The 13,538-nt window shown below is 41.2% G+C and overlaps 1 protein-coding gene across 1 annotated transcript; it reads right to left on the bottom strand.

Moving 5' to 3' along the window:
• Positions 1–4,213: 4,213 nt before the first annotated feature.
• On the bottom strand, positions 4,214–13,276 carry SPIC (Spi-C transcription factor). The gene is made up of 6 exons (XM_032221112.1): positions 13,262–13,276; positions 12,083–12,209; positions 9,990–10,099; positions 9,705–9,848; positions 8,428–8,530; positions 4,214–4,674 (listed from the first exon to the last, which is right to left on the bottom strand). The coding sequence occupies exons 1-6, from the start codon at positions 13,274–13,276 to the stop codon at positions 4,214–4,216; spliced, it is 960 nt and encodes a 319-aa protein (XP_032077003.1).
• Between the last annotated feature and the right edge of the window lie 262 nt (positions 13,277–13,538).

Below are 13,538 nucleotides of genomic sequence, written 5' to 3'. Positions count from 1 at the left end.
AGAACAGTTTAAAAGACTGGTTCAAAACTGACCACTGTTTTTATAGTTGAAATAAGGAAGTCCGGAAAAAGCAAGCAAAGGACCGACTGTATTTTCACCAAGAAAAAAAATCATCAGGTGACACCAATGGACCATCCCACCATATATAAATTCCAGTTCAGAGGAATGTTCACAGGATCCCAGTAAGTTAAGAAAAAAGTTAATTCCCCACCATGCCAGCTTTGATTTCATCAGTTGTGGTCCCTTTCCTGTACGTTTTCAGCAAACTGCAAATTAGATCCATATGATTTGTGGTCCTCTAGAGCCAAACAAAAACTAGATTTGCCTGGGAACTAATTTGACGTACAGCACCATCTTGTGGTATCTAAGTAAGGTTATATTAGTCTTAAACACTGGGATCTTCACCTGCTTTGCAGCAGCACTGAAGTCATTTGTTACTGTTCATTCATTCCCAAAATGGTGAGAAAGTTTTTTCTACAATGTAAGCCAGGGTTGCACAAAAAAGGAATGTGAACATTAGAGCTTTGTCCTATTTCAGTGAAAGCATCAGGGGTGAGATTCAGCCGGTTGAGACCAGTTCAGGCGAACCGGTAACTCCGACGATCAACTGGGAGAGAACTGATTCACTCAGGTAGGCCCTCCACCTACCCCTGCCCTTTCCCTACCTATATCCTCTCAGCTTATTCGCGCGTCAGAGTGGATTGCTGTGTTACTCCCCAGAAGTAACATGGAAGGTAAGTTTTGTTAAAACTGTGCATGCATGCAAAATGTGCATCAGGCGTGGGCATGCACAAAGCAGGTGATCATTAAACTGGTTGTTAAACTGGCAGGATACCACCACTGGAAAGCACATTGTAAGTATCTGCTCTCTGAATTGATTAATTGATTGATTTATCATATTTAGAGATCTCCCATCTCCCTCACAAAAAGACTCACTTACAAATTCAATTTGCTAATCTGCTTTCCTTGCCCTAAAACTAAAAGGTTAGAAGCACAGGTTCATTCTCCAACTTTATCAACAGTCAAGGACATGAGTCACTCAAGGAAGCAGCAGAGCTTCCTTTGAAGTTGAAAGGGAAACTTACAAATGTTCAGCATCCAATTGTAGAGACAACCACATCTAGCACTTCAGCATTTATTGATTTTCACTATTTCACTATTACTTACCTAATGGCAAAAAACCTCTTGAAATGATCACAAAAAAAGGCTTGGCCAAGATATAGCAGGTGCATAAAGCAGGAGCTGCAGCAAGGCATCATCTGAGTAGCAGATGATGCTATCAGATTTGGGTGACAATGTACTGGAGAACCCTTAGATGGGACCAGTGATATGCAGAAGATAAATCTTTGCTTTATCTAAGAGAGATTATATCAGTGGCAGAAGAGCTTTACTTTTAGAATCCTGAAGGAAAAATGGAATTAATATATTGAAATATAATAAATATGAAAATTTAAATGTCAAAATATTCACCTTACAAATGATTAACTTCTAACTTAATAGACTACTATACTTTAGATAGTACAGCTCATGTGCAAATTGTACATGTATGTACATGTATATACCCAGCTTGGTTTATTCCATGGTTCAGAGTGTCATGCAAACCCAGAAAATTGAGTAACCAATGATTAAGTTAATCGTGGACTAAATAAAAGAGAATAACTAAGACTGATATCATCCTATCATTTTTAGGATTCTTTGAGATAATACATAATGATATAAGCTAAACTTTTAGAGACTCTTACAGTAACATAATTTCATTCAGACCCAGACAGCTGTTGGTTGATTAGCAATGGGGCTAGCAGAATATAGCTTCAAAGTATTGGAGAAGAGAAAATACACAGAAAGGGAGAGGGAGAGGGAGAGAGAGAGAGAGAGAGAGAAATAGAGATGATTTCCCTCCAAATTGAGGCTCATTAACTTTAGTCAGCAGAATTCTTAACAGTGCAGAGAAAACGAAAATAGAATAAATGTGAATTCTAATTAACATGTTTTATTATAGGAGACAGATGCAAAAATGGGTGGAGGTGCTCCCTTTTGGTGTTTCTACATCTCAAAACTGAATTTTCACTCAGAATGCATGACAAATGTCCAGGATGACTGAGAAAAGTCCAGTTGCCTTTTGAAAATGCACCTTTGGGACAACCATGACCTGGATGACTGAGAATCTCCATAACACGACAATCTTCAGTCATTCATGTTATTTTGCACAAAAATAAATGTTCAAACCCTCCAGATATGTGTATATATATACAGAATACGTAATTTATTTCTGAATGTTACAAAGTTTTAAAAATAATCACACATAATAGACACAATAATCTTCCTTAAAATATTGCTCTAAATAACTACAAAGTGTTAACTGAATAGCTACTATAGTCATATTTTTACAGTAAATCAATTGATAGTGACTGATTTGATCAATCGATTATTAGTGAAAAAAATATCCTAAAATTGTGCTCTCATATAATTTATACTTTATAAAAGTGCCAGGCTGAAGTTGAATGTTGGACTTCAGCTATAGATCTTAAAACCTGCAGCTAAAAAGATGCCAGCTCGTTTTTTTATATATATTTAAATTCCATCAAAGTTGGTAAATGCTGATACAGAAAATTAATTTCATCTTGCCATTTGTATTTAGTATTAAATGAGAAGAATGAGTGATGAGGAAAAATGAGTGAAGTTGAATAATGAGCTCAGCTGCTTCTTTAATTATCATACTCTGGTTTATCATATAATTGCAGAACTTTTTAAGACCCTAAGCCATAGGACAGACAATGGTACATACTAAAAATCTTCTTTCAACTACGAAAGTCATCCAACTTCAACATATTATAATTTCATCCACGTATACTACATTCTTCCTTAACTTATACATTCCCTTTCCTCATTTCTTTCCTTTTCTGAACCTCACATTTCTGATATAAATGCAGGAGTGGCAATATAGTTCTTTGGATCCCAAGGCCGAAATTTTAAGATGGGGCCTCCAGTGCTGAAAAAAATTCAGATGTCGACTCTTCTACACCCCCAGGAATGGCAGCTACAGTTTGGTAGACGAAAGGGAGCATCATGTCATTGCTTTTTTACTCACTGCCATAGCAATAATTCTCCTCCCTTTTTCAGTCATCCTCCCCTTCTGCTTGATCTCCTGCACTCCTACATTCATCTTTTAGGAAATAAAACCCTGCCATTGTCCTTGAAATACAACAGATTTCAGTTTACATTTGCAGCCAGCACAGGAATGAGAATAAACAAAACCGACACTTAAATGTAGTAGAGAATTTAAGATTTAAATGAAGTTGTAAAGGCGACAGAAGCTAGTCATTCTTGATATATTTTAGGTATAACAAAATCCAGAAAGTCAACATGTGCACGTCTTTTGTACACATTTATATTTATTCAATGGATTTATGTTACACCTCTAACTTTTATTGCTGAGACTGCAATACTAAAAGTAACCAGGCAGGACTAAGTTTTAAAAAATTGTAAAATAGAGAAAAGTCATCGAAATAAAAGAGATTTCCCTACAAACCAAGAGGGAGGATGAAGTCCCACCCATGTACGACTACTCAGAAACAAACCCTCGTATTCAGTAAGACTTGATGCAATTAAAGCACGAGGTGTCAGCGTGACCCGTCAAAACCGCGGTAAACAAAACCGCGCTCGACGAAAGCGCGTACCTGACGTCATCAGCAGCGCGACGAAAAAAATTAAAAATAAATTAAATTGAAATTAAAATAAAATTAAAGCAAGCCGATTCACATAAAGGTAAGGGTTAGGTTTTGGGTTAGGTTTAGGGTTAGCGTTAGGTTTAGCGTTAGGTTAAGGGTTAGCGTTAGGTTTAGCGTTAGGTTAAGGGTTAGGGTTAGGGTTAGGTTTAGGGTTAGGTTTGCGGGGGTTAGGGTAAGGTTTTCGCTTTAATTTTAAATTTACCGCTCACAGCGCGATGTTTTCGTCGCGCTGTGATGACGTCACGTACGCGCTTTCGTCGAGCGCGCTTTTGTCTACCGCGGTTTTGTGGTGGAACCGGTGTCAGCTAGGTACTTCAGTTCTCTAGATGCCTACTCTGAAGTTAAGCAAAATCTATTTGCAAACTACACCAATTAGCCCAAAAGGAGGGGGGGGGCTTGAATCTGGTAGCTGGCATGCATTTTCTGGTGAGTTAATCATGCCACATAAGTTTGTGGGGGGAGACATCATAAGGAAAAAGTTTCATTTAGTAAGCTTCACAGTAGAATGAACTTGTAAGGTCGCTGTCCTGTTGTAAGTCACAGCCTTTTTGGTTTATGCAGTTTTGATAAGTAAACCAGTCAGCTGCATATAGACATCCCTGTTCAGCTTTAACAAATTGATCACCAATATTTCCATCTTTTCCAGAAAAGCAGGCTAGAGAGAGCCTTCGCAAAACCACAGCACCAAACTGATAGGTCAGCTTCCTTCGGATTTTAGTTATTTCTCCTGTTCTCCCATAATTCCGCAGGGCTCTTGCCATTTTCTGATAGGTCATGACTTTCCGATTTCCTTTGCGTTCCCCCCACTGTTCTGCCAATTTCTCCTTGTTTTTGGAAATAAACTGGAAGACACCGTTGGCTTTATCGATCCACTGGATACAGTTTGCCATCTCCGGATTATGAAGAGACTCAAGAATATACTCAAACAGTCGTAATCTTTTCCGACCTGCCCAGAAGCAAAACGACAAGACTATAAATGGAATGGGTGTATGATGCAATTTATTTTGGAATTTTAAAATAAATTAAATGAAACCTTAGCACAATCCAATATGAAAATTGAAATTGAGCAATTGGCTGAAGTTACTGTAAGTTATATGCATCACTGTACCACAGCTGATATATGATGCTAAGCCCTAATGTGCTTTATTTATTTCTAATATAACATGTAAATTTAGTCACCAATAAACCATGACTTTGAATTGTATACACCTAAGACCATTATAGCTTGCTCAATAAACAATAAGTTAAACAATTGACAGTTTAATACAAGTAATAAATTCATTCAGCAAGGCTATTATAGGAGTATATGATTAAAAGTAAGAAAAAAAGGGTTCTCAAATGTGTGCTTTATTCGAGATACACTCTTTTTTAAATTGGTTAAAAGCACTTTGTACTGTTAGGAATGTCAAGTTTCCTTCTCAGTTCCAAAGTTCCCAAAACTCCCTGGAAGACAAAATAATTGTTAATCTGGCCCAATTGTCCACTGATGTAAACTGGAAATCTCTAAATACAGATGTCCTAGAGTTCCCATTGTTGGATATTCTAGAGCAGTGGTAGTCAACCTGGTCCCTACCGCCCACTAGTGGGCGTTCCAGCTTTCATGGTGGATGGTAAGGGTTTGCTGTAACTCTGCTTTATAAATTTTATAAAGTAAAGTTACTTCCCTACTTTATAAATCACCATTACTGTGGAACCGGTGGGCGGTTAGAAAATTTTACTACTAACAGAGATACAAAAGTGGGCAGTAGGTATAAAATGGTTGACTACCCCTGTTCTAGAGGCAGCAAACCCAAGCTTTTTGGGAAAGTGGGTTGGGAAAGACTGATCTGAAATCCAGGAATGATGACGCCAACCTCATCTCTGGGAGGAGGGTAAAGTTTCCACAATACAAGCACCACCACAGAAAAGGCCTGCTGGTTAGAGCCTGCCAAATGCTCTTCTAAGTCATTCTGTTGGATCTGGTGGGACAGGCAGACGCCTCAGTTGTTCCTTTAGATCTGTTGTGAGGCATTTCCTTCCCTCTTCCCACCTGAGACTGAATCTCATTTTTCCTGTCACTGTGATTTGGAACTTTGATTCTGCAGCCATTTCAGAGGTGGGCGCCTACCGGTTCGGCCTGGTTAGGCCGAATTGGTAGTGGTATGGCGGTCTGGGTTGCTGGGACCGGTAGCGACCTATGCCTGCCATGCCTGCAAACCAGTTCCCCTGTTGCCGCTGTCGCTGTTGCCATCTTGTTTTTGAGTTCTGGGCATGTGCAGAACAATTTTAATTGAACTGTGCATGTGCACGCAGCATACATTCAGCATGTGCATGAGAAAAGCACGTGCATGCGTGAACTGGCAGTAAAGCCAGCCAGAACCCACTCCTGAACCACTTGTAATTGAATGGTTGACCTAAAGTTGCCAAGTCCTGAGTTCTGATCCTTTCTGTGCTAAACATATAATGAGTGGAAGGGGGAGGTCAGAGTAGAATTGATCAGGTTCCCTCAATTACAGCACAAAAGCATGGAAGTTGGAGCATTGCAATGGAACTCTTTATCTCTGCTTCTCTCCCAAAAGTTATAATTTGGTTTTTTGTGTAGGGTAGTTGGGTGAACCTGCTATTGCAATTAATAAGCCATGATTTGTGACTTTGTGACTATAATGTCCCAATCCAGCCTCTGGTGGTTTATTTTTATTTATTTATTTATTAAATTTGTTTGCCACCCATCTCGTTGCCAGGTGACTATGGATGCTACATGACTCTGGGTGGCTTACTAACAACTAGACATGATTTAGAGTGATATGTGAATGTCCATACTGTATACATGGAAAAACTGTATTGATCTTCTAAACAATCAAAATTCTACATAATTACTATATTTCTGAAACTTATTAATATTTCTGACACTTCTTAATTGTCAGATATGTCATGCGGACATGCAGTAGTCAATGTTCCATCTAATTTTTTTTCAGTGTGAGCAGAAAAGTATAGTGTTTGAGTGGCACATTTTCATGCCTGAGCACCTGAATTGTTTTCACAGATGTCACCTAAGACAACAACAAAATCAGTATTATTTGAAACTCAAAGTTATGTTTATTCAAGGTACCCGCTTAATTAAAAGTGTTATATAATATCAGTATCTCTTAACAATGCTCCTGCTTAGCAACCAAAATGTTGGCTCAGAAACTCTGGTATTTGAAGCACGCAAGTCTTAAAGCTGTCAAGTTACAAGATCCTTGCACCCCTAACCCTTTAGGAAAAAAAAAACCAGGGGTGTTCAAACCTGAAAGCTTTAAGTCTTGTGGACTTCAACTCCCAGAATTCCTCCTCCAGTCATGTTGCTTTTTCGCCTCGGTGCCGCTCTGGCAGCTGCGGTGAAATCATCAGCCTGGATCTGCTCCATCTTCGTTTTTTTTTTCACTGGGGCACAGCCGCTGCTGAAGATGCTGACGAGCCCCCACTGCCACCAGAATAATTGCTGCTGCCTCCTCCTCCAACAGCACCACCGCATTTGCCACCTGGCGCTGCAGCTGAGTGAAGCCACCAAAGCTCCCATTGGTGCCCCTGCCCGTGGCAGCAGCAGCGGCGACTCCTCCTCCGCTTGGAGCACCTGAACTGGGCACTGTGTTACCTCTGCCGCTGCCTCCTCCTCCGCCGTGCTTTTGAGAAGCCATGAGGCCTCTTTTCCCTGCTCCTGCCCCCTCTGCCACCTTTCTACTGGCCCCCACGATGGGGCCGCCATCAGGTTCCTCCTCGCCACCTCACCTTTGCCAGCACTCCAGCGCCCTTTTCCCCTCCCAAGGTCGGTCCACACCTGCCGTCCAGCTCCCTCCCCGCAGAAAAAAAAGGCATCATGGCTCCTCAAAAGCATGGCGGAGGAGGAGGTGGCAGGGGTAACGCGGGGCCCAGCTCAGGTGCTCCGAGCGGAGAGGGAGGCACTGCTGCCACAGGTGGGGGCACCGGTGGGAGCTTTGGTGGCTTCATCTCAGCCGCAGCGCCGGGCGGCAAATCCGGTAGTGCTGTTGGAGGAGGAGGAGGCCAGTTATTCTGGTGGCGGCAGAGGCTTTGAGGCTTCACTTCAGCTGCAGGGCCGGGCGCAAGTGGCTAGGACTGGCTGCCCACAAAGGACCTCCCTGGGCTTGCTTTGCTGAACACGGGACTAACAGTAGTTTGAGTGGGTGTGGCCAGTGCAAACTACCGTCAGTCACCCCACGCTCATCAAAACAAGTCCGGCAAGGTCCTTTGCGGGCGGCCAGTTCTAGCCACCTGCAAAGGACTTCCCTGCTCTTGCTTTGCTGAACACAGGGCGACTGACGGTAATTTGAGTGGTGCAGCCGGTGCCTAGGAGGTCCTAGGAGATCGGCCGTACCACGTAAGCTCCTGCTGCCATCCCCACCCCACCCCCACGCCCATGCTAACCCTAACCAGGACAGAAAATCTGAGGCCCCTCAGCTTCTGGAGCCTGTGACATTAGAAATCACTGCACGGCAGTTGGAAACTGCTGAGCTGTGTTTTCTTGCCACGTGTGCGGCCGCGCAGCCACGCACCTTAGAGGGAACATTGGCAGTAGTATGAATTACAGGTCCAAAAATATTAATATATGTTCTTGGTGTCACTGAATTCAGTACAAAACAGAAAAGTGTGTACACCAATATTGTCATAAGAATAACTCAGAATCATAACTGTGTACTTGTGGAAATCAAGATTTTTTACAAACCTCTGTTGCTTTTTTGCTGAAGAGATGTGGTATACATGTTTTCATTTTCTTGAACAGTCTGCAGGGTACAATAGCTAGCTCCAGAATACAAGTCAGTGTCATTCTTGCAAAAGCGGGCAAACAGTGGGAAGAAACAACATTTCAGCAATTAACCAACAGGTAAGAAATGTGGTAAATATAGGCAACCAGTAGAAGCCACAATGAATGCCCAATGCATCTTGATATCATCAAACAAAGTGACATCACCTGTTCTACCCTGTGAATGCCCCTGGTTAATAATGACCTATTTGTTGTCATTTGGGAGAAAGGTAACAATAGAGTTTGGGTAGAACATTCTATGTCATGCATAGAAACAAGAACAAAAACTGAAAGGTTGAGGAAGCAAAGGGAAGAAACTATAAACAAAAAATAATGTATAGGAACCAGAATCCCCCAAGCAGACTTCCAAGAGATGGATATGACTGAATGGATAATATCATCATTGTATATGGTCAGATTGCTTGGGGATTGTGGTTTCTCTCTTACTTTTTTCAAATCTTCCCAAAATGTGCTTTTTTAGTCATAATTAATAGGATTTCACTGTTTGCAAGGTAAATGTTGGTTGAAAGTAAGGATTAAAACTTGTTTCTGTTCCCTTCATGGTTCTATGGCTGGCATCCTCAATCCCTCACAGCTTCAACCTTAAACTGTCTACTGTGGACCTCACCACATTCCTAAGAGGTCCGTAAAGGGCGCGTGCATAATCACACCAGCATGCCTACCGTCCTTGTCAGGGGTGGGTTGCTGCTGGCATTACTGCCGGTTCGCAACCCGCGTGCCAGACACGCTCTGTGCACACGCAGTCACTAAAATCCAAAATGGCGGTGTCCAAGCGGCAGCAAGGGAACTGTTTCGGGGGCGTGACAGGCCTGGGTCGCTGCCAGTTCTGCAACCCAGGCCTGAATTCCACTACCGGTTTGGCCGAATCATGCTAAACCGGCAGCAACCCAGTCCTTATCCTACTGTTCCCATTTATTTGTATTCATTTCCTTTGTTCATGTCCATGCGTATACTTATACCTGCTATCTTGTACATAAACTAATAAATAAAAATAATACTCAGGTTTTATGAGCAATCTTATAGCACAATATGATGCTTATAAGCAATGCTTTTATGGATATCTGGATGAAATTTATCTCCAGGCTGTTCATGGATAAATTTTAGCTTCCATTTACACAATAAATCAACATGACTTCTTATGATAAGAGACTTTTATAGTCCCTTAATTAGGATCATACTGAACTTTTAGGAATATTAACAGAGACGTAGCTTCCACAGAGTGCAATAAGATTTATTATCAAAATAGGTTTCATAAGTTTACATTCTTGGTAATTCTCCTCTTGATAGACAGATAGACTAATGATAAAGTCTCCCATAAATTTCTAAATACCAGAGTGGCAATATTCTTCAAACTTAAGCTGTACTTAAAAAAAAAAGATGTCAAAGCAATAAAAATCTTAAAAAATAAATTAAATTATTAAATTAAAGTATTAAACCCTTGTACATGTTAATGTTTCACTTACTGTTGTATTATTCCAGTTATATGTTGTTTCTCCAATGAAAGACTCAGGCAAGTTATTCATATTTGTTTGGAAAAGATTGTGATGGCAAGTCAGATGGTTTTTATAATCTCCTAAAGGGAAAAAATGGACCAGAATATGTGAGAAGGAAAGGAAATCAGAATAATCAACCAAAGACTGGAATCTGTTTTAAGCCCAGTTACCATTTTTTTCTCAATCACATGAGTAAGACACATTTGTGAGAAGCATTTTATTTTACCTATGTGGATAATGTAGGGTTAACTTAAAGAAAATTCAAATCTGAGGATAGACAGATGTTCCTTGCCCAATACATCATGATTAACAGCAAGCCAGGATCCAGATATAGGTTAATGTCTAATTTGCACAGAACTGGGGCAGATTAAGGCAGTAGGATAGGTTGTTATGCAATTACTCCATTCTGTTTTTCACCATGGTTATATACTCATGTGAGCATGATTGGAAAAAGTGGGGTCTTCAAGCATTTTTCTGCAATTCTGAGCTCCCACCCCTTGGTTGGGGTTTTTAAAAAATGGACTTTTTGACATATTTGGGGAACCTGGGGGGATTATGGGTCAAAATGGCACCTTATAGAAACTGAAGCTTAATTCACTTCTTAAACCCCTTAACACTCCTGACCCCAAGCAATGGAATCCAGACCCATTCACATAGGGCTATGTCCCTTGAGTCTATTTGTTTGTTTATTAGATGTTTAAGCTATCAGAATCATGTGGCATTGGGTAGTTTACAAGTCTATTACTAATGATTGGCTGACCAACTGTTTCTGAGTGACCACATAGATCAGGGGTGTAAAACTCGATTTCATTGAGGGCTGCATCAGGGTTGTGTTTCACCTTGGAGGGGTCAGGGGGCATGGCCAGCTTGACGTCACTTGTGTCATGGGTGCCTGTAGTTGTCTGAGCACTCTGCCAATGAAAACGGGCTCCCAAGCTGTTTTTGCCTGCAACGGCCTCCTAAAACCCTCTGCCAGGAAAAATGGAGCTCGGGAAGGAGGCCCTCTCAAGCTTCATTTTTGCTGGCAGAGGCAATGTGGGCCAGTCCTTCACTGTTTCCAAGGAAGCCCCACAGACCAGATCCAATCATCCCACAAACCAGATTTCACCCACGGGCCTTGTATTTGACAGCCTGACATAGATAGACCCTGTCCAGAATCCTGGCTAGGTGTTCCAATAAAACACCCATTTCACTGTAACCAGAGTTTTGTTTGAACCTGCTTGTGAGATGTTAACAGGATCAGATTGAGCCTGATCACTGGGGGTAAACCATTCTAGTGTGAATGGGCCATAACAGAGAAGCATTTTTGCCTTTCTGTAGCATGAAGAATCAGAATCACATATATATTCCAATTCAGAAGATTTATTGCTCAAGCCTATACACAAGCATCTGGTCAACGAACAGTCAGCCCTAAATTGACGCTAGATAGGGGTTAACATAATTAAAGTGGGGCTGAACTTGGAGCACTTGTGAACATGTAACAATTCTAGGCTGAGTTCTCTCTTGAGTCCGCCTCCAGGGTCTGCCTGCTCTTCTCCTATAGTAGCCCTTTGAATCTCCTGCAGTGGGATACTTGATGTATAGAGTAAATGTCCCACATGTTTAAGTAGAGGATAATGCAAGGGCAAACATTCAGCGCTAGCAAATGTTCATACCACTCTGGAGATCGTCTGCCTATCACAAGGATATTTTTATATCTCAGGGCTGAAGTGTATGCATGCTCTTTTAATATATATAATCCATAGCTGATTATGGCAGTTTGCTGTAAATGGAGATTTGCATTACGGAATGGTTAAAGCATTAGGCTGAGAATCATAGAGGAGTGGCACAATAAAAAGACAACAAATTTATTTTTATAAAAAGGATTCACTGCATAATAGCTCTCTCTATACTTCCTGTTTTGCCCTTAATGTAATTTATCAAGTATTTTTATGTTGAATGTATCAGATTTTTTAAAATTAAGGCATATTTGTGCAAACCTCTATGAATATCCATACACATTCATTCAGAAACGTAGAAACTAATTGTAATAAAGCAGTGAATTGACCTTGTTGCGTTTTTACCTGGCATATAATTATTGGTGCTGTCCGAATGTTGCTGTAACACCTCCAAGGCATCTTCAAGAGCTTGTCCAAATAGGTCTTGGCCTGTAAAACTCTGCAACCATAAACATTGGTTTGCTTTGGTATGCTGCCGGGCAGTGGAAAGCAAGCAAGAGCCAGGATAATTAAATGGGATATCAGAACACAGACTTGGGTATCTGAGCCTTCATAAAAGGAAGATTTAGTCCCCCCCTGCTCTTCCCTGTGTCAAGATCCAGTTAAAAGAGTAATATGTAATGTACACTATACAGTATAAATTAGCAATGTTGGTTCAGCTAGTTTGGATGCCCTCTTGGTGGGTGAGTAAAGGAATTCTGGGAGTTGCAATCCCAAATAGTCTGGCTGAAAAAAAATTGAACCATGTGACCACTAGACCGGTATAACTAACCTTTTGGGAACCATCATTCTCCAATCTCCGTGATGGCGAACCTAAAGCACATATGCCAGAGGTGGCACACACTCCGTCACCAGCCAGAGTGCTGGTCTTTGGGTTTCCAGCATGTATTCTGGTTTGGGCACTTGGTGCCAAAAAGGTTCACCAACACTGTCCAATCCTATTTTCTGCCCAAATCCTAAGAAAGTTAATACAGAAATTCGCTATCTACCCATTAGCTGAGTGTGTTAGAAGGCGCTTTTGTTTTTGCAGACTGTGAATGAATGTCCTTTTGAAACTATTTCTTGGCACATAACCAGTGGACCCTCAGAGCTCATTCTCATTCATGTCCAGGGAACTGCTAACAGAAATATATGGCTGCCAAGCTCATTAACACTGGTCCTGATTTCTCTGACGTAGATTTCCCTGGAAAAGGGCCATATTCAACTTGCCATGGGACAACTTGTCACAGGTAACTTGCCATGGGATAAAAGTTGCATAATCACAAAAAAAGGTGAAATCATTAAGGAATTATTCATTAAGGAATCATTAAGGGTACAAAAGGAGAGTCAAAATAAAATGAGAATGACAACAATTAAACTATTTTTAAAATTATTTTAAATAATGAAATGAAATTGTTGAATTGACCTGCGACAAGTTTTTCAGCAGTGAATTGTCCCATGGTGAGATGCCGTGGCAAGCTGGCCACAATGAATTGGCAGCAGGGAGTTGACTGTGGCGAGTTGACCGGTTCTGTTTTGCATTACTTTTGCATAGCTCATAAAGACACAAAGTGTGTGTTCCAGGGGTGGGTTCTGGTAAGTACTACTGCCGGTTCACTTGTGTACACGCTTTGCGCATACATGCACATGCACAATGCAATTAAAATTGTTCTGCGCATGTGCAGAACTGAAAAACAAGATGGTGGCACTGATGGTGCCGCCCCCAGGGAACCAGTTCAGGGGTGTGGCAGGCCTGGGTCGCTACCAGTTGCAGCAACCCAAGCTGCCAAACCACTACCAGTTCAGCCGAGCTGGTCCAAAC

Source organism: Thamnophis elegans, chromosome 7 (genome assembly GCF_009769535.1).
Source record: "Thamnophis elegans isolate rThaEle1 chromosome 7, rThaEle1.pri, whole genome shotgun sequence".
Lineage (NCBI taxonomy): Eukaryota > Metazoa > Chordata > Lepidosauria > Squamata > Colubridae > Thamnophis > Thamnophis elegans.
This window is presented reverse-complemented; position numbering and strand designations above follow the sequence as displayed.

What these genes read in the sequence shown, in the direction of transcription:
- SPIC (XM_032221112.1), bottom strand. An exon ending in TTAATATTCCTAAAAGTTCA is followed by an intron (nt 8,531 to 9,704) that starts GTATGATCCTAA and finishes CGCTTTTGCAAG; the next exon opens with AATGACACTGACTTGTATTC. An exon ending in TCAGCAAAAAAGCAACAGAG is followed by an intron (nt 4,675 to 8,427) that starts GTTTGTAAAAAA and finishes GCTTCTGGGCAG; the next exon opens with GTCGGAAAAGATTACGACTG.